At 40.8% G+C, this 19,996-nt stretch overlaps 1 protein-coding gene across 4 annotated transcripts in view; it reads left to right on the plus strand.

Annotated features, from left to right (window-relative positions):
• The first annotated feature begins 4,002 nt into the window (after positions 1-4,002).
• The window catches only part of ZC3H12C (zinc finger CCCH-type containing 12C), a 79,810-nt gene continuing 63,816 nt past the window's right edge, over positions 4,003-19,996 (plus strand). The window contains exon 1 of one of the 4 annotated variants that reach the window (XM_071212320.1): positions 4,003-4,166. Coding sequence is in view for 1 of the 4 variants with exons in the window: in XM_058289401.2 (XP_058145384.1) it covers positions 4,896-4,919 (24 nt within the window). In the remaining 3 variants the exon portion in view is untranslated. Of the gene's footprint in view, positions 4,167-4,431; positions 4,558-4,823; positions 4,920-4,994; positions 5,068-19,996 lie in introns of those variants that run through there. The other 3 variants (XM_058289402.1, XM_058289401.2, XM_058289403.2) reach the window with 3 other exon arrangements.

Below are 19,996 nucleotides of genomic sequence, written 5' to 3' on the forward strand. Positions count from 1 at the left end.
TATTTGGAGGATTGTTTTCTTTTAGTTTGTTTATGGGTTGGTTGTTTTTCTTTTTCTTTTCTTCTTTTTTTTTTCTAACCGAGCCCCTGCCTCATTCTGCTAGTCCAGTAGATGGTTCCCTGCTTTGTCTCACCATGCTTGAATATTTTTCTAATTTCTCAGTTCCTTTGAGATTTTAATTCTAGCCCATTCAGAGACTGGAGCCTAGAGCCCATGGCTATGTCCTTACTACCCTCTAACAGATTAAAGTCTAAATAAGCAGCTACAGACTGGAGAGTCACAGGGTATAATGGTGCCCAGTACCAGTTGTCCTAGCTGTCCTCAGTGCCTTGCATGTGTCAGGCACAGGGGAATTGAGGACAGTCATGGGCAGCAAGACAGAGACAAATAACCAGAATTGTAGGTAATGAGGTTTAGGTATTAGCATTATGAAAAAACATGCTCCACCTGCTCCATGCCTCCTGATGACCTGCTGTGATGCCTTCAACTTGCGTGAACTTCCTCCTGTAGCTGCTCATGAGAACTTCCCTGAATGCAGCCCTTTCTTAAAACAGTTCCCTTTGGAAATCTTCACAGAATCTGAGCTCACGACTTTTGACAACTGAATTGTAAAAACGGTGACTAATGTCACCATTAGTAACCATTGGTGCTGGCTGGGAATCCTCTAGCAATTATGGGATCTCCCCTTCCACACGATGGGAGGAATATTCCCCTTGACTGGGAAGCCCCAAACTCCACACGGGCCACTCACAGGACTCCTGCAACTTCCTTTTCCTTGTGACGAAGCTACTTTTGGGAAAAAAAATCAGATCTGGTTATTTAAAGACTCAAGTAGAAAGGTGAGGACATAATACACTTCACCAATAAATGCAGCCTTGTAAAAAATATTTTTGAATGGCTAATTAAAGAACCCAGTTTAAAAATCTAAAGGGTATAGAGTCAAAAGTATTTCTCTCTCCCACCTCTTCCCCCAGTCACCTAGGTCCCCTGCCCAAGGACAACCACTGTTACCAGGCTCTTGTGTGTCCTTCTGGAGATAGTACATGCATATGTAAGCAAGTAGAAAGATTTACTTTTACTTTCACACATGGTAGCATACTGTAATACAGTGACCTCTAGACTTACTTTTTCATTTAACAGTAATATGTCACAAAGTTTATTTCTTCTCCATAAAGCCACTTTACTCTTTTGAATAGATGAATAGCATTCCTATGTACGGAAGCACCACAATTTGTTTAACTAAGTCCCTATTAATGGACATTTAGGTTGATTCTAATTTTTACCTTTATAAGTAATGCTGCAATTAATATTCCTGAGACAGAGCCTTTTAACATAAGATGTACTCTAACCTGAAAATTCAGTAATTCTAGTTTCAAATTATCTCAATTTTGTAAATTTGCAATTTTGTGTATCAATTTCCTTTTAAGAAAACAGACGCTTGCAGAAGTGGAAAGGATGTTTTGGTGATTGAAAGTCCATGTTGAAACACAAATTTTAAAACTTCTGGGTATAAAAACTTAAGCGTGAAGAGTGAAGTGCGATGAAATGACAGGTGTGGCCCTTGTCAAAATGGCAAAGTGCATTTTGTCTACAGTAAGTGTGCACTGTCCTCACAATTCCTGCCTTGGCCAGATGTGGTGAAAGTAGGGCAGCCTCGCCGTCTGGTTCAGGTAGAAGAGCAAGCACATGACCGCATGACACCAGCAGACTGAAAACCTTGCCCTTCCAGCCCTCTCACTACCTTATCAGAAGCCTCCCACAAATGTTGAAAAAAAACAAGAACCACGGTGGTGGTTGGGAATCCTGTGGTAAACCAAGAGAGGAAAGGAGCCCGGGGATTGGTCAACAGCACATATCTCACATCCTCTAGTTTCCGATCCCTAAGAAGAACTTAGTCTTATAAAACAGTTCTGACTAGTCACTAAAGCTCTTGGCCAGGCATCTGTTTTATCCTGCTGTGTCTGCCTTGTACTTACCGTCTGCTTAGCAAATGGTTGTTTAGGGGCATGATGCTAAGTGAAGTTTTTCATTTCATAGGTCATTGGAATTAACCAGAAATTTTCTAAAAGACATGGAAGAAACTGTGAATGAAAAATCGTAATAGTCTCCTGGCTATGCGTGTGAAGCTCTTCAACAGGAGGCAATAAGATGCTGACCAGAGAGCTGGAGCTGAGGTGCATGGAGGGGACCGCTGACAGTGTTCAAATAAGGTAAGGGTTTTGGCAAAAATGGTAGGGGTATGAGACATGACAGTAGGAGAAGCAACTCTCTTGCAGTGTAGTCTCTGTGTCTACACATTTTTAACGAGAAAACTCCTGAGGACACCACTAGGAAGTCTCCAGACAGGACTAGAAGCAGTTGCCAGGACTGTGGGCTGGTTTTGAACGTGGGAATGACCTCTGGGCCACTGGTTTTGAAGCCCCTGGAGTTCTTAGATAAGGCTGCTGTGCCACTGGAAGTTCCAGGCTGAGGCAGCCATGGTGGGAGGTGACGGGGACCTGAACCTGCCTTTTAAAGTCCAAATGTGAAGAATCTAGGTGTGTGGTCATCTATCTGGAAGCCAGCTTTAGAAAGCAGAGGGCTACCTTGCAACCATTGACCTGTTCTTCCCAAAGCATTTCCTTTTAACTAGTAAGGCTGTGCCAAGTGGAGCCACAGCCACTTGAGTTCCTTACGTGCAATTCAAAACCTTAATTCTGAGGTCCAGAATTGATTTCGTAACAAAAATATGAATCAACTCTTCAGAACTGGTAATAGAAAAAGTACCTTATTTGCTTAATCCTTGGTTTTAAGCTTTACTATCAGACACAGAATTTGGTTCCCAATGTTGCCATTTGTCATTAAAAATGGAGTCACATAAAATGATTTCTAAATTTCCTTTCATCGCGCTAACATTCTGTGAACCCATGAAAATTCTTCCCTCTATATTTTCTTTGCCTTTTAAGTAAATATAATTTGGAGTAAAGAAAAGATAATACAAGAATTCCCTAATGCCCATTTAATTCAGAGCCATAGTAGCATTTAATTCTTGTTAGAAATTTTCTTTCAATTCTGGTTTATAAACGGGAACAACCATGCCTGGTTATTATTATAGCAATGACCACATAAAATTTGTATACTTGCTCTCTCAATTGCAGATAAGGGCTTCCTTTACCCAACTCTCTGCATTTTCTAGATAATACTATAAAACACTGCCATGTGCATATCCCAGTAATACAGCAAGCACATGAGTAAAACCAAACTATTCTAAACATTTGCTCAAAAAAGTTACTTCTCTGCTCCTAAATGGCCCCATTTTTTTCCACTCAGTAATACTCCAGATTTCTCATTCATACCCACTAAGTCATTTTGGACACCTTCCTTTTCTTACGTCCATCTCCATGAACTGTATCCAGCCATTCACGAAGTCTTAATGATTTTCAAGTCACAATGTCCCTAACCCATCTCTTCCTTTCCTTCCTATCTACTTTGTTAGTTCATGTCAGTTCTCACATATTAACCTTCAAATTTCTTTCCCTACTCCGATCCCTCCCCTTTCCAAACCATCCAATTACCTTCACAATACAGGTTTTCCTAACTGGGATTTTCTCCTTGTCTTCTGTTCAGAATCCTCCTCAGTTTCCTCCCTTTGTGTACCTTACATCCATCCTTAACTTTCTGCACACATCCTCTCGTTGGCAAGTCTCTGTGTAATCTGGGGTAAATTTTTTAACCTCAGACTTCTGGCGGAAAAAAAAAGGGATTACAATTCCTAGCTCACATGGCTGTGGTGGCAACTGGGAGATAACCCATCTAAAGCAGGCTACCCAGCCCGCGGCACACGCCAGGGACATAGGCCATCCGAGTTCCCTTCCCTCTCACTCCGAAGCATCCTGCCGGAGGCTGGGGGTGAGGCACCCGGTGACAATTCCGCAGGCAGGTGAGTAAGATGATTTGAATATTTCGGAAACGTTTACTTGGACTGGGCTGGGTGTGGTACTTAAAAGGCTCTCTGCGCTCCCCGCTTCTCACAGTCGCAACTCGGGAGCATCACCTCGTGGCCGAGGGCGCTTTCCTCCCCAACTTCGGAGAGAGATCTGCATTCAGCCCGAGCTTAACCTCCGTCTGGACTGCAGTGCCACTTCCAACAGAGCCGGTTTCCTTGCCGGGAGAAGTCCTCCCCCTAGGTGAAATCCCAACAGCTTCATTTGCTTAAGTCCCCTCGTTGGTTTTGCCAGTGCCCGGTGTGGTTTCCCCCCATTACGGAATATTGATAATAAGCAAACAGCCGGGGGAAACTTGCCCGAAGAAGGCGGCCTCTCGCCATCCTCGACTGCCCCGGGGGTGGCCGTGTGGCCGCCGAACGCAGGCGGTGCCGCCGCCGGGAGCGCGTGGGCGGCGAGGTCGGGCCCCGCGGCCTGCGCGCGGGAGGGCGCGGGGGGCGCGGGGCGGCGGCCCCAGCGGCGGGGCCGAGCCCGCCAGGTCCCCGCAGCTCGGCCCGGCGCCCTCCGCGCCTCCCGGGTTTCCCCGGCCTGCCCGGGGTTTCCTGTTTCAGTTCTCGGTGATCTCCAGCAGCAGGTGCTGGTTTGCCAGCGTCGGCTCCAGAGGCGGCGCGGGAGGCGCAGGGCAGGAGGGAAGGGGCGGCGGCGGCGGCTGCGCGGCGGCGGCGGCGGCGGCGGGCGAGGAGCGAGGCGGCGGGCAGAGCCGGGCTCGCGCTCGCCGGCGGAGGGGCGGCCGGGGCGGCGGGCGAGCGGGCCGCGGCGTGCGGGCCGCCGGGCGGGCGGGCGGGCGGCATGGGGGAGCCTCCCGCTCGCCCCGCGCCGTAGCCGCCGTCGCGGCGGCCCAGGGCGAGGCGTGAGGCGGCGGGCGCCCGCCGGAGAGCCCCGGCGCCGCGCGGGCTTCCAGAGCATGTCGTCATGGCCGCTGAGAAGAGGCTGCAAGTAGGTTGAGCGCCGGCGCGGGGGCCGCGACCTGCGCCCGCCGCGCCTCGGGGCCGGGGGAGGGGGCGCGCGGGCGGCCGCGGGCCCGGCGCGGGGAGGGCCCTCGGCGCTCGCTCGCGGGCTCGCCAGGCCGGGTCGCGGCCCCCAGGTTTGTCCCCGGGGAGGGGGAGCCGGGGGGCGCCGACGGCGGCCCTGAGGGAAGCGGGCGCGGGCAGGGCCGCGGGGCCGAGAGGCCGCGCTCGGGCGGAGGGGCCCTCGCCAGGCCCAGGCGGGGCGGGCTCCCCGAGGTCGAGTGGCGGAGCTCCCGAGGCGGGAGCCGGGGCCCGGGTGGGGCCGAGCGGAAAGTCCGGCGCGTCCTCCCCGCGGGCGGCGCCCGCCCCGCCGCGAGGTCGGGAGAGGCGAGGCCGGTGGCCCCCGCCGCGAGGCCTAGGGCACGGGGCGCGGCCGCCGGGAGCCCCGGGCCGGGTGCGGAAGCGGACCCCCAGCCCTGCCCCTGCGGCTCGGAGCCGGGCGCGGAGGCATCTTCATCCGACATCCCGGATCCGGCTCCAGCCATTCGCTCGTATTATCCGCCCCGCCGTCCAAACCGCCGGCGCTCTGCAGGCCGGGGCAGCGCCCGAATGCCCTTTCATGTGCTGCGTCCCTTTTAGCTCGGGCATTTCGCGTTTTAAACTTCCCTACTAAGGGGTGTCGGACAGAGAACTTGGAGAAATGAATCCTGCTTTTCTTCCCTAAACTGTCCCAAGCCTCAACCCCTGAAAAACAGCCTTATCTTCCAAGTCCCGAGTACTTTCAATGGCTTTCTTTCTATTCGGGCGTCCGTTGATAACCCTGGTTTGTGCTGTGTGTTTTGTGATAAAGAGATGAAATACTAATCCGGATTTAGGGAAAGTTTTCCGATTGGTTGCAAGACTCCTGGAGTAGCCGCAGCCCCATCAGGCTCTTATTGATTCCGATGTTTTTAAAAAACTGTCTTGAGAATAGATGCAGAGATAAAAACTTGGAGCTGTATATTTAGAAATTTGGGGAAGTTCCTCGATTCTTGACATTTCCTTATTTAGCTTCCCCCACCCACCCACCCAATGTCATATCATACATAGAAAACGGCTATGCCTCAAACACGTCAGGAACAGTGTGTTATATTTTTTGTCTTAATATATTTAGGATTTAGAGGGAGTAACTTCCATTTATTTAATCACTTGCATATACAATTAATTTCAGTAGCAATTTCTTAATTATAGCATCCTCTGAGGTTAGAATACATAGATGGCTTCACCAAATATTTGTGAAACTACCTTACTGTGAAAAGCCCAGATGCCTATTTCAGACATGCCCCTCTGTTCACCTGGGTTTTTTTTTTCCAATTCGGTATTTGTAAGTTACTTGAATCTGTCCACTTGAAGATACCATGAAAATATCATAATGGTCTAGTAATTGACTATGGTGCTATAATTTAAAATGTTCAAATGATGAGTGTTTTTACTTAAAGAATGGGGTTTACTTTCCAAGTAAGTTACAGTTCTGTCTGGGGTAGCTATAGCACTTTTATCATCTGGTCATCACAAAAGTAATTAAACATTGTTACCAAACTAAAATGAACTCTTAAACCAAACAACAACAAAAATGAGACTAGTGTTTTTTAACCTGGGTTTAATAATGAAACTGCAATGAATGAAACTATTTTAGTATAATGGAAAATATTAAAGGCTTGGAAACAGAAACTTGGAATGTTTGTATGCTGATGGGAGTTTTTATTAGTCACATCCTTTTACTAATTATTTTTTGTTTAGATTACCAGACTAATAAGAATATACTAATTTGTATAACTGGCTTCTTTGGAGCCACATTTTCATGGGTTCTTTCTGCAAGATTGGACTGCAAGTGGTTAATAGAAATTAGATTCCTTAAGTATTTTTCTTTTTCTGCAACTGGGTTATCTTGCCTTCATTCTAGCAGACCATAAATGGTTTCTACATTAATTTTAATTACTGTAGCAGATGGAAGGGTTGCTATCATTTTATACTTTCTGGGTGTTTTTCATTGTTTTTGCACATAAATTCAGAAGAATTCTGTTTCCGTTCTAATTTGATACTTAGCAGCTTTTAAAACTAGGAATTTTTAAAAATTCTTTAAGTGCAGAAATGTAGGATTATATCCTAATCTATAGTTATTGCTCCTTTGAGACTAGCATACTTCCATCCTCTCAGGAAATGATAATTTAGTATTAATCAAGGTGATGTGAGAAGAGAGAGGTTATGTATAGATAGAACATAATGCTGGGTGGAATGTGCTATAACAGAAGATGTGAGAAACTCGGGAATGGGGAAGGCTGCAGACCCAGACTCTCGAGGTGGGCTTCCACAGGCAGGGCTGGGTGGGGGGGGCGTGATTTCCAAAAGAGGGCTGTAAGGAAGTGAGGCATGGCAGGAAAGCAGGGAGGGGATGGCCCCCTGTGTCTGGAGGTGTAGCCAGCGAGAGGAGTGGGTGATTAAGGTGGCAAGGAGAGTTTGGTATATAGTGTTTTATTGGGAAGAAAAGTATTGAATAAGATAGTGAATAGTAAAGAAAATTTTATTAAATCAGGATTCCAAATGTAAACCTAAAATATTGAGATTCTGGGGTTTGATCTTGAATCTACCAACTGTTCTTTTAAAAAGCTCTGTGTTTTAAGTGCTAATATGCCTCTTGGACCTGTACCATGTAAAAGGTCAGGTCAACATTCACTAAAAAATGTGTTATAATCATTGCTGCTCTTTCACAATGAACAGTTCAGGAAAGTGATGAGCAATTAAGAATGGATTTTTTGAAAATCTGTATCTCCAATTTCTTGTTTATTCGGTATGATTAAAAAAAACTTTACAGGGCTGTTGTGCAAGTTAAATGAGACAACATGTAAAAAACAGTGCTTGGCACATCGTATCTTTTTACTCTGATAGCTTAAAGATAACTTTGAAATCTGTAAGGTGGAGATATCAATTCTCTACCTTTGTTGTTTTTATAGCTTACATAATAATAGCTAATATATACTGAACATTGATGTGCCACACACCACGCTGGGCCCATTGCGTGTATTATCTCATTTAACCCTCCAACACTTTGATGCATTCATGACTTTTATTCTCATTCTATAGATGAGTGTCTTACACCACTGGTAAAGGAGAAGAGAGTTTGAACGCAGCAGTCTGACTCTTCACCCCGTGCTCTAACCACTGACCAGTTCTGCCTTCCTGTGATTCTGTTTTTAGTTGGTTCTCGAAAGTGTGTGTCATGGTGTTGACATATCATTTGAAAATTAAGAAATGCATTAAAACTAGTAAGATGGGTATGGAAGAAAAGAAAAGTACAGTAGCCTTTTCTCACAAAGTACCCCATTAGCAGGACAATACTGAAATGCTGGCTGGCTGGGTAGGTTGCAGGCATGGACTCTTTTTAGCAGGTTGCTTAGTTCTAGTGAGGAGACAAATCCATATACAGTTTTCAGTCCAGCATGGCGAACTTTTTAACAGCTGGGTAGTCCACAGAAGGGAGAGAACTTTTTGGCAAAAACCTCAGTGGTTTTTTAAATTGATTTTTACAATTCTTATTTCTGATTATAGAAATGGAATGTACTTATGGTGGAAAATTTCGAAAATATGGAAAAATACAAAGAATTATTTGTATAATTCAACATCAGGGTGACTTTTCTTACTATTTAACTTTCCTGTGCATCGACAATTGATTGTTTTACTCTCTTAAAGTGAAAAGAGAGAGGAATCACCCATAAAAAATAGTAGTATGCATGGTTTTGTCTTATAATACTAACAATAATTCTTATGCCCAGTGAACTAGCCTAAAGCAAAGCCTTTAGCAGATATCTGAACATTCAATGCAGTCTGGCTTTTTAACTATCAAATACCTAAAGGTGAATGGGGAATAAGTAAAAAAATCCCAACACCTGCCTACTTGCCTGGATCATCTGTGACTCCCTGTCCCACCCCTAACCTTTTGCCTGGCTCATGGCAGGTCTCGGCTTAGCTATCACCTGGTTTGGTACCTCGTGATTTAGAACTGATAACAGTAGATAACATTTACTGTGCCAAGCATTGCTCCTAAATGTTTTATGTGTATTAGTGCAGCTAATCCTTACCACACCCCTAGGAAGAAGTATTTCAATACCTCTTTTTTCAGATGAGGAAACTTAACCACAATGTGGTTAAATAACTTGCTCGAGGTCTCACAGTTAATAGTGGCGGGGCCAGGGCTCAAACTTAGACAAGCCAGAGCCCTTGTTCTTCACCACATTGTTTAAGTCTCTGCAACCTAATACTTGTTAATAGAGTTGTCCGTTATTGTGAGGTTAAAACAATATAATGGAATCACCTTTGGGGGGGGCGATGGTTCTAAGAAGATTTGTCTTTTTTCCTGTGTAATTGGAATCATAGTGTTTGTGGAACTTTATTCAGCCTTCCTGCCACATATACATATACTTAACATATACTAAGAATTTTCTCATGACCTTAAAAATATTTCAGACATTTTCTTCCTAAGAATGTGTCATTTTAAAAAAATCGTTTCCCTGTTTCAGTTAGACATTTGTGTTTTTTCCCCAATTCTTTTGTTGTTGTTGTTTGTTTGTTTCTTTTTTGAGGTACGGGGGCCCAGGGATTAAACCAGGGACCTGCCATGTGGGAAGGAGGCGCTCAACCCCTGACCACATCCGCTCTCTTCCCCAATGTTTTGATGTCATAATGTTTCAGTGGAACATTCTAGTAAAAAATGTTTCTGCATCTTTGTTCTTAGGGTGGATTCCTAGAAGTAATGATCAAAGAAAATGCTTTAAGGCTTTTGATGGCCAAAAAGCTGAACTGATGTGTATACCCATTAGCAAAGAGCCAAAGTGCTTGTTTCATTAAATGTTTGAATGCACTGTTAACTTTTACAATCCTTGACAGTTTGATAGATGACCATTAATATCTAATTTTGCATGCTGATTTTTCTACTTATATTTTAAATTATTAAAGTACTACAATTTAAGAAAAAAGCCAAGTACAGAGAAAATTAAAGCCACTTAAAATTTCCTTACCCAGAAATAATTTCTGTGAGTATTTTGATCTATATTCCCCAGGTTCTTTTTGATTCCCATACTTATGCTTTACGGAATTTGTTCTTGGAAACTTAAGAATATATCACAAGCATTTCCTAATCACCCATCCTTTGGTAAATTAATTGCTTACTAATTTCAAAACATTGTATATTCTTTAACAACACTTGCACATTTTATGTTAACTCTTCACTTACCTGCTTTCTGTACCTCTACTTTTCATCTGGAAAATGGAGAAAATACTTCCTCCCTTGTAGATTTGTCATTAGATTTAACTGATAATACAAAATATTGATAACAGTACATTATACTATGCCTAATTTTAAAAAAAATCTTATTAGTAGCCTTTAGGCTCCCTGAGGGCAAGGACTGTGTGATCTACATAATTTCACCGTCAGAGTTTTCTTCAGGGCTTGCCATATAATAGGTATTTCCTGGATGTGTTTTCCCCCCCCCTCCCTCTGCCTCCCCCTCTCCTTCCTCCCCCCCCCCCCCCCCCCCCCCGCCCTGCAGTTTTTGCTGGCCTATGTCCATTTACTGTGTGATCTCCTGTATCTATTTCTCTCTTTGTCTTCTTTTCCCATTTTTTCTCCTCTAGGATTCTCCTTCCAGGATTCCATCCTGGAGACCTCTGATGTGGAGAGAGGTTCCCTGTCAACTGCGCCACCTTAGTTTCTGTTTTCTGCTGTGCTTCATCTTGATTCTCCTCTTGTCTCTCTGTTGTGTCATCATCTTGCTGTGTGACTCCCTTCCACAGGCACTTGGCTCACCGTGTGGGCACTTGGCTTGCTGCGTGGGCACTGGGCTTGTTGCGCGGGTACTCGGCTTGCCACGTGGGCTCTCCCATGGGCACTTGGCTCACCGTGTGGGCACTCCACTCACCACATGAGCACCCGGCTCACCATGCCTGCACTTGGCTCACCACACAGGCACTGGCTCACTGCCCTTCTATTTTATTAGGAGGCACAAGGGATTGAACCTGGGTCCTCCCATATGGTAGGTAGAGGCCCTATCACCTAAGCCACACAGGCTTATCCCCGGATGTGTTTTTACTGTTAAAAGCTGTATAGCACTTTTAGGAGAATCTGCCAGTAGTGGGTAGAACAAATAGAAGCCAGTAGACTTAGTAGAAGATGGTCACAGTAATCATTACAGGGCAGATAACACAATTGGCACCCAAACACTTGTAAATTAACTTAGAATGTGTGATTTTAAGGGTGCATACACATTTGCCTTTAAGAATATAATCAGACCTTATTTACCCCACTCAGCAGGGAAAAGGATAGTACAGTGAATTTTCGGGAGCAAGCCCTTAAAGTCATGCCTCACTGATGTAGTTCAATCAGAAAGCCCTAAATCGATCTTATCAAGTGATTCTAATCAAAGGACCTGCAACCAAATTTAATGTCATCAAAGGCTGTCACACCCAGAGGAATAAGTTAGTTTACAAACATAATCTTTCTGTTTTTGGGATTCATAAAATAATCTCAAACTACCACACACCCCTTCAGTAAAAACACATAAAAACACTGAGTGCTAGAGATGGGGGCTTCTTCAACATCACACAACTGAAAAATGACAGAGCTGTTACTTCACCTCTGCTCTTCTGATGCCAAGAACCTAGATTACTGTAATTTCCATGAATTCGCATTGTATTAATAATTTAAAAAAAACTAAAGCAAAGACAAAAAGAAAAAAAAAGGAACAAATAGTTAATAGTTAATTTTAACTATTTTAATGAAAGAATTTTTACAAATATATTTTTCTACCTTCAAATAATATATGACCTTTAACATCACTCTTTTCGAATGCTAATAATAGCTAACATTTATTGGATACTAACTCTCTGCCAGGCATATTCCTAAGAACTTAATGTAGATTATCTACTTGACTTTTACAACTCCGTAAGATGTATACTGATGTTTTGCCTGCCCTCCAGGTGATGGAATTGATACCTAGAAATATTAAGTAACTTGGATAAGGATATTGAGATCTCGGATTTATCCTGAAAAGTGATCCTTGCTGTGCTTTTTGACATTTTTTTTTTAAATGGGGAGTGGCAGCAGTAATCAAGGATTTATGGGTTTTCTTTCTTGTCTCCTTGCTGTTTGCTCTTATCACCTCTTCTCTGATTTGCATCAGATATTTGCTAAGAACTGCGAAATTATGACAACATGCTGTCATCTAAAATGAAAGTATTTAGGGAGAGACTAAAGGCTTGTAGGACACTCATATAGTCTTAAGTTGAAGAACTGAAAGTTTGCAAGGTATGGCGAGAATAGGTGGGGCCTCTAAAATCAGCAAGACCTGAATTTCAACCCCAGCTCTACCATTTACTGGCAGTGACCCTAGTCAAGTATCTTAATTTTTCTCTTTGACTTCTACTTTGCAGATTCATTTTAGAGATTTCAAGATAATATAGGTAAAAGTGCCTGACACATATAAGGCACTCAGTAGAAGGTTATTTATTATTATAAAATGATTGTACAGTATCCATTCGATTGGACAGAGATTTCATTTGTTTTGTTTTTGTCAACTTATTCACAGCTCTTAATTGTGTTCTGAGTAAATGAGCTTGCCAGATTAAAAAAAAAATTCTGTAAAATCAAGTTTACTTTGATCACTTTCTATATGTCAGTTTATATGTTAGGTTTTTTTTTCCCAAACGGCTTTCAAATCTATTCGTGTCTTTTAGAGTGAAGCTAAAATTAGTTTTCATTCTTTGTTCTTAGTCATCTGTACTCATTTCCTATTCAACATTATGTGGTCTTAATTTTATCCTTATTCCACGGCTTAATCTGTTTCAAATCTTGGCTTTTTCTTTGTAGTTTTTTTAAAATTATGTTGTACACTTACAGGGGTAGGGTTTCCCATATAATTGGGGCTGCCTCCTCATTGTTGACTTACACATTTTTTCAATCTTTATGTTATCCTTTTCTACGATGGGCCCACTAAGTTGGTGATCTTATGAACTAGATTCTCTCTGGAATTTTACTGTAGTTTTAAATGACTAGCACACACCTAAAAAGCTGAAAATATGCAATAAATGGTCCGTTTTAGGTAGAGTAGATTATTTCTGTTTTTGCTGAGATGGTAGAATGCCTTAAGTAACATTAAAAATCATGAACATAAAAGTATATGGAAATAAAATTAGCAGTGTCATAAACAGGAAAAATCATTTTCAATGGGTGAAATGTTTTCTAAACTATATTTGATTTTTTGGCTAGTTCACATTACCCTTTAAAGTTAAGACTTTAACATTTAATTTTTTGTATCAGATTTGTAACAAAGGAAAAGTATAAAATGGTAGTGAAAATCATCAAGAATTCTCAGAAAGCTTAAGATTTAATGTCAGTATTTTCATTTTTTATAATCTTTTAATTAATATAAATATATCCTTTAAAAAACATGTATGCATATATAATTTGTTTCTTGCTTTTTTTATTTAATATATCAAGAGTTTTCCCCATGCCATTAAAAATCCTCTTTTTTTTGTTCTTGTTGAATATCCTTTTAAAATATTATGTTTATTGACTGAATGACATTTAACACATTAGTGTATGGTAATCAAGTTCCTATTGATAAATGCTTAGATTGTGAGCAGGTTTTTTATTGATATAAACAACATTGTGATAAATGTCTCTGTATATTAGCTCTTTGTACACATTTGTGGATTTTTTTTAACAAATTCTTAAGATGTAATCTTGCAAAATTACCTTCCAGAAAAGCTGCACCAATTTATAATTCCTGTCAGCAATGCATAGATGTCCATTTCCTTGTACCCATCATTTCCCTGCTCTCCTATCTTTTGTCAGTTTGGTAGCCAGAAATGAGAATAAGTGCTAAGAAATTCATTCTATAAAGTCAGAGAAACTGAGTTTGAGTTCCTTTTCTGCCACTTAACTGGTTACCTGATCTTGATCCAGTTTCTTATTCTCCCATGTCTCAATCTGTAAAATGATGACCATAGAACCCATTATCATGTAAGAGCATGGTTGTAGAGATAACTAATAATGTATACTGACTGAAGCACTTCAGTCCTTGAGAAATGTTAGCTATTGGTATTTATTATAAATGCGATATCCCATCATTAATACTATATTTTATACTGGTAGTTGCAAGTATACAGGAAAGTTATTCATTTATATATAACTTTTTGGCTACCTAACTGATCTCTTTTAAGTATTGTTAGATAAATTATAGAACTTAGTTCCAACACTTTTTCATTTGAGTCTCTTGATTTTCAGGGTATGTAATAATAATCCAAATCTTAATTTTTTTTCAGTATTTCAATTATACTTCTTTTTTTCTTATCTTATTGCATTGCTTGAAATCAGAACATAGTGTTGAATAATAGATATTTAGGGCTTATTTTTTGTGTGTTTATTTTATTTCTGATTTTAATGGATCTTCCTCTTTGATATTCCACTTTTAAAAATAAGGATGGCTATTGGTTTCTGACAGAGATGGCCCCTGCCTTTTTATATGTGTCCCAGAAAAAAGATATATAAAAGTTAAACGTGAGAAATGTGAAAATAAGTTTGCTTGTAATGGGGGATTCCCTTAAATTATTAAGTCTCTAAGTATCTTTTAGACACGTCTTCACCAATATATTTTTAACATTTGAGATATATTGTCTTTTATTATTGAACACTCAATCAGCTTAAATCCACATATCCAAGTCACACACATACCCAAGCCAAGACGCACATGCAGAAAGGATCAGGTAGGCCCCTATATTTGACCTCTAAACTCATTTTATGGATAAGCTCTGAAGGAGAATACTCACACAAGTCAATCTGAGGGAACTGGGAAAGGTATTTCCTTTTTACTTTTTTTTTTTGTTAGCTCCTGGCATTCAGTGCAAGCTCTGATTTACACTGGCTGGATTCAAGTTTAAGGAACAGATACCTCAGAATCTAAATTCCATTGATAACACATTGAAATATCAAAATATCCAGGTTTTGACAAAAGGTTATAAAACATACAAAGAAACAGGAAGCGATGGCCCAGGAAAAGGAAAAGATTAAAGCATTAAAAACCTCAATGAGAAGGACCACACATGGACATCTAGACAAAGAATTTAAAAAGGATCAAAAAAAAAAAAAAATGCTCAGAGAGCTAAAGGAAAACATGGAGAAAGAACTAAAAGAAATCGGGAAAACAATAGATGAACACAAAGAGAATATCAATAGAAAGATGGAAATTTTGAAAAGGAACCAAACAGAGCTGAAGACCACAGTAATAGAAATTAAAAACACTTAGAGGGGTTCTGCAGCAGATTGGAACTAAGAGAAGAAAGAAACAGAGACCTTGAAGATAGGACAATTTAAATTATCTGGTCTGAGGAGCAGAATGAAGAATGAAGAAAAATAAACAGAATGAAAAAATAAATAGAGCCTGAGGAACCTGTGGGACACCATCAGGCATACTAATTGATGCATAGTGGAGTCCCAGAAGGAGAAGAAAAAGAGAAAGGACCAGAAAGAATATTCAAAGAGTTGATGACTAAAAACTTCCCAAATTTAACAAAAGATATCCAAGACTCAGTGAGTTCCAAACAGGATTAACCCAAATAGAACCACGCTGTGGCATATTCTAATCAAACTGTCAAGTGTCAAAGATAAAGAGAGAATTCAAAATGCTGTAGAAGTAACATGTTACATACAAGGGAACCCCAATAAGATTAAGCTGAGTTCTCATCAGAAACCATGGAGGCAAGAAGGCAGTGGGGTGACATATTTAAAGTTCTGAAAGTAAAAAATTGCCAACCAAGAATTCTATATCTAGAAAAACTCTTTCTAAATTGAGGGAGAGATTGAGACATTCCCAGATAAAAGCTGAGGGAGTTTGTCACCATTAGACCAGCCCTACAAGAGATACTAAAGAGAATTCTACAGGTTGAAAGTAAAGGACAACAGACAGTAGACTAAAGCCATATAAAGAAATAAAGATCTCTTGTAAAAGGTTATGGGTAAATATAAATCCCAGTACTGTTGTATTTTTACAATGAGTATTAGTGTCTGCTTTTAAAGGGCAAATACATAAAATATAATAGTGGTTTTAGACTCATAATGTATAAACATGTAATTTGTCACAAGATTTACATAAAGGTAGGGGGATGGAGGCATATAGGAACATGATTTGTGTATACTACTGAAGTTATGTTGGTATCAAAGCACACAACATTGTTATAGATTTAGGATGCTAAATTTAAGCCCCATGGTATCTATAAATAAATTACCAGAGAATATACAAGCTCGTAGAGACATAAGCTGGAGTACAAGATGCCAGGGGCAGAGGCAGATAAAATGGGGAGTTAATGCATAATAGGTGTAGGGTTTCTCTTTGGGGAGATGGGAAAGTTTTAGTAATGAATGTGATGAGGGTACTGCAATACTGTGAATGTGATTAATCCCACTCAATGGTATGCTTGGGAGTGGTTGAGATGGGAAGGTTTATTATGTTGTTTATATGTTTCTACAATTTCTTAAAAAAAAAAAAAAAAGAGCAACTAAAGAGACAATGATAGGAGCAGATGTGGCTCAAGTGGTTGAGTGCCTCATTCCCATGTTATGAATAAGGTCTGGGGTTCAATCCCTGGTACCTCCCCCCCCCCCAAAAAAAAGAGAGAGAAAGACAATGACAGTTACATACAGTACAGGATCCTGGATGGGATCTACCAAGGAGAAAAGGTTCAAAGGGATGTTATTGGGACATAATGAAAAAAATTAGAATATAGAATGTAAGCTTTGTATCGGTGTTAAGTTTCTTGCTTTATAACTGCACTTAAGGTGAATAGCCTTGTTTGTAGGAAATATACCTGGCAGTATTAAGTATTAAAGGAGTGTGATGTGTACAACTTAAACTCAAGAGTTCAGAAAATGGATTGGGAGATAGATAGAATAGAGAGAGAGAAAGAATGATGTAGAAAATGTTTAAAATTGGTGAATCTGGGTATCTGGGGGAGTAGTAAGGTATGTTGTCTTCCCTGGTGTACCCTTGTGGACATCTCCACATGGATAGCTGTTGGTATCTGAAACAGAAACTATCTAGAAAATGTATCCCTCCAGATCGGTTCCTTCCTGAGTTTCCCCTTCTTCACTGTTACTAGCTTCTCCACAGTTGCTTAAACCAAAAATCTAGATGTTCTTTATTCCTCACGTCCTTCTCTCATCTTCCATACAATTAGACACCAAGCGCTTTAACCAACAAATGTAATGAGTTGAATAAACAAGTGTTGTTCATTATAAGAAAATCTGTTTATCATAGTATAAAACCTACCTGGTCAATTTATTTTAATAGACTATATGAGTTACTTATACGTAGAGCTTTTGAATATCATATAAGTAATACTTTTATATATATATATATCATATATATAAATTTTTTAAAAAAAAGATTTATTTACTTATTCCCACCACCATCCCCCACCTCATCCCCCCACTGCTTGCGCTCGCTGTCTGCTCTGTGTCTATTTGCTGCACGTTCTTCTGTGTCTTCTTGTCTTCTCATCTTCTCTTTAGGAGGCACCAGGAACTGATCCTGGGACCTTCTGATGTGGCAGAGAGATACTCAATCACTTAAGCCACCTCAGCTTCCTGGTTTGTTGTGTCTCTCACTTTCTCTCCTCTGTGTCACTTTTTGTTGCATCATCTTGTTGCACCAGCTCTCCGTACTGCATGGGCCAGTTTGCTTTTCACCAGGAGGCCCCGGTACCAAACCCAGGACCCCCCTTATGGCAGATGGGAGCCCAATCACTTGAGCCACATCTGCTTCCCTATATAAGATTTTATGTATATAAAATCATGTATGTATATATTGACTAGTTTGGATGCCATTTTTAAGTTTTGTCAAAATAGTTATTCGGGAAGAGGATTTGGCCCAATGGATAGGACGTCCGCCTACCACATGGGAGGCCCGCGGTTCAAACGCCAGGCCTCCTTGACCTGTGTGGAGCTGGCCCATGCGCAGTGCTGATGCGTGCAAGGAGTGCCCTGCCACGCAGGGGTGTCCCCCGCGTAGGGGAGCCCCACGCACAAGGAGTGTGCCCCCCGTAAGGAGAGCCGCCCAGCACGAAAGAAAGTGCAGCCTGCCCAGGAATGGGTCCGCACACATGGAGAGCTGACACAAGATGACGCAACAAAAAGAAACACTGATTCCCAGTCCCGCTGATAAGGATGAGGTGCCGCTGATAAGGATGAAGGGGACACAGAGGAACACACAGCGAATGGGCGGGGGGGGAGGAAGGGAGAGAAATAAATAAAAAATAAATCTTTTAAAAAAAAAAAAAGTTATTCTAACCTCATATACCAACTGAGATGTTTTCTATCTTCTTCAGTGTTTTTGAATAAACTAAGTAACATAGGAGTTCCTAGATGCTTTGAGGTTTTGCTGGAACACATCAATAAAACCTATGGTTATAGCAGTTTTTGTCAGGAACAGAATAGAGGGCATAAATCTTTAACAGTGGTTTAATTTCTTCCATGGTTACTCTTACTTGTAACTATATTTCTTCTTAATATTTTGACATGAAGATTTTATGCAGAAATGCTACATTTAAAGACCCTTCTATGTCTTTGAACAATACATTTGTATTGTTCTGTATTTGTGGACTTCCCTACCCCTCAGTTATACTTTTGGAGGTTTTTAAATTCGTTTATTTATAACTAGCTCTCCATTTTATCAGCCAGTTCTACTTTTCACTTCTTAATTTATGTCTGCTTTTATTTTTATTCCTTTGTCCATTTTTATTTTGGTTTGTTTTACTCTTTTTCAACCATCCCAATTTAAGTGTTTAATTCCTTTATTTCTTGTTTTCTATGAGATATATTTAAATTATGTATTTTTCTTTATCAGTTTGGCCACAAAGTGATTTCATTGTCATCTACTTCTAAACAGTTCATCATTTCATTTTTTATTTTTCTTTAACTACAGACTTATTTGGAAGAAAGTTTTAATTTACACAGAGATGGACTTGGGTTTTTTAGAGTTTGTTTGTTCGTTTGTTCTGTTTTGACTATCCACCTGTTGCTGACACCTCATTTTTGTCTACCTTGGTCAGCATAGGTTTCTACTCTAGGTTTGAGTTTTTCCTCTATGCCTTGAAAATACTGATCTGCATATATGCCTGTCTGTATTATCTCGCAGCTTTGAAGTCAAGCAGCTCATAATGGAGTTATTATGTGAGTACATGGGATGAGTCATTTTGTTGTTGTTGTTTAAATACCTATGTACTCCAAAATTTCGTGCCATCACAAAGAGTAAAAGCTTCTGTTTATCAAAGAGGTGACAATTGACATTACCAGACCTCTTCCCACTCTCAACCACTATTTACTAAAGCTGACCTACATAAAACTACCTGATTTCAAACCCTGAAATGATTTTGCACAACTGTATTTTTCCTCCTCTCTGCCTAATTTTTTTCTACTTTTTTGTTTAAATTACACAATAAGTGATATATGATCCTTGTTTTTTTTTTTTTAAGATTTATTTATTTATTTAATTTCCCCCCCTCCCCCGGTTGTCTGTTCTCTGTGTCTATTTGCTGCGTCTTGTTTCTTTGTCTGTTTCTGTTATCTTCAGCGGCACGGGAAGTGTGGGCAGCGCCATTCCTGGGCAGGCTTCACTTTCTTTCGTGCTGGGCGGCTCTCCTTAAGGGCGCACTCCTTGCGTGCAGATGATCCTTGTTTATAAAGCAAAAGTATATAGACTGAAAAGAATCAAAGCCTGCCCTTCCCAGTCTTACCCTCCAGCCTTAAATCCCTTCTTAGAAATAGCCATTGTAAAGTCCATAGTGTTTATCCAGCAGATCATATTCTGTATGATACATACATGTATCCCACTGCACCTATCCTTCTGCTCTTATTTTTTTTTAAGATTTATTTTATTTACTTATTTCTCCCCACCCCCTTGTTGTTTGTACTTGATATGTCCGTTCGTCTTCCTTGTTTCTTTAGGGGTACCGGGAATTGAACCCACGACCTCCAATGTGGAA

The sequence above is a fragment of the Dasypus novemcinctus genome, chromosome 27, assembly GCF_030445035.2.
Source record: "Dasypus novemcinctus isolate mDasNov1 chromosome 27, mDasNov1.1.hap2, whole genome shotgun sequence".
Classification (NCBI taxonomy): domain Eukaryota; kingdom Metazoa; phylum Chordata; class Mammalia; order Cingulata; family Dasypodidae; genus Dasypus; species Dasypus novemcinctus.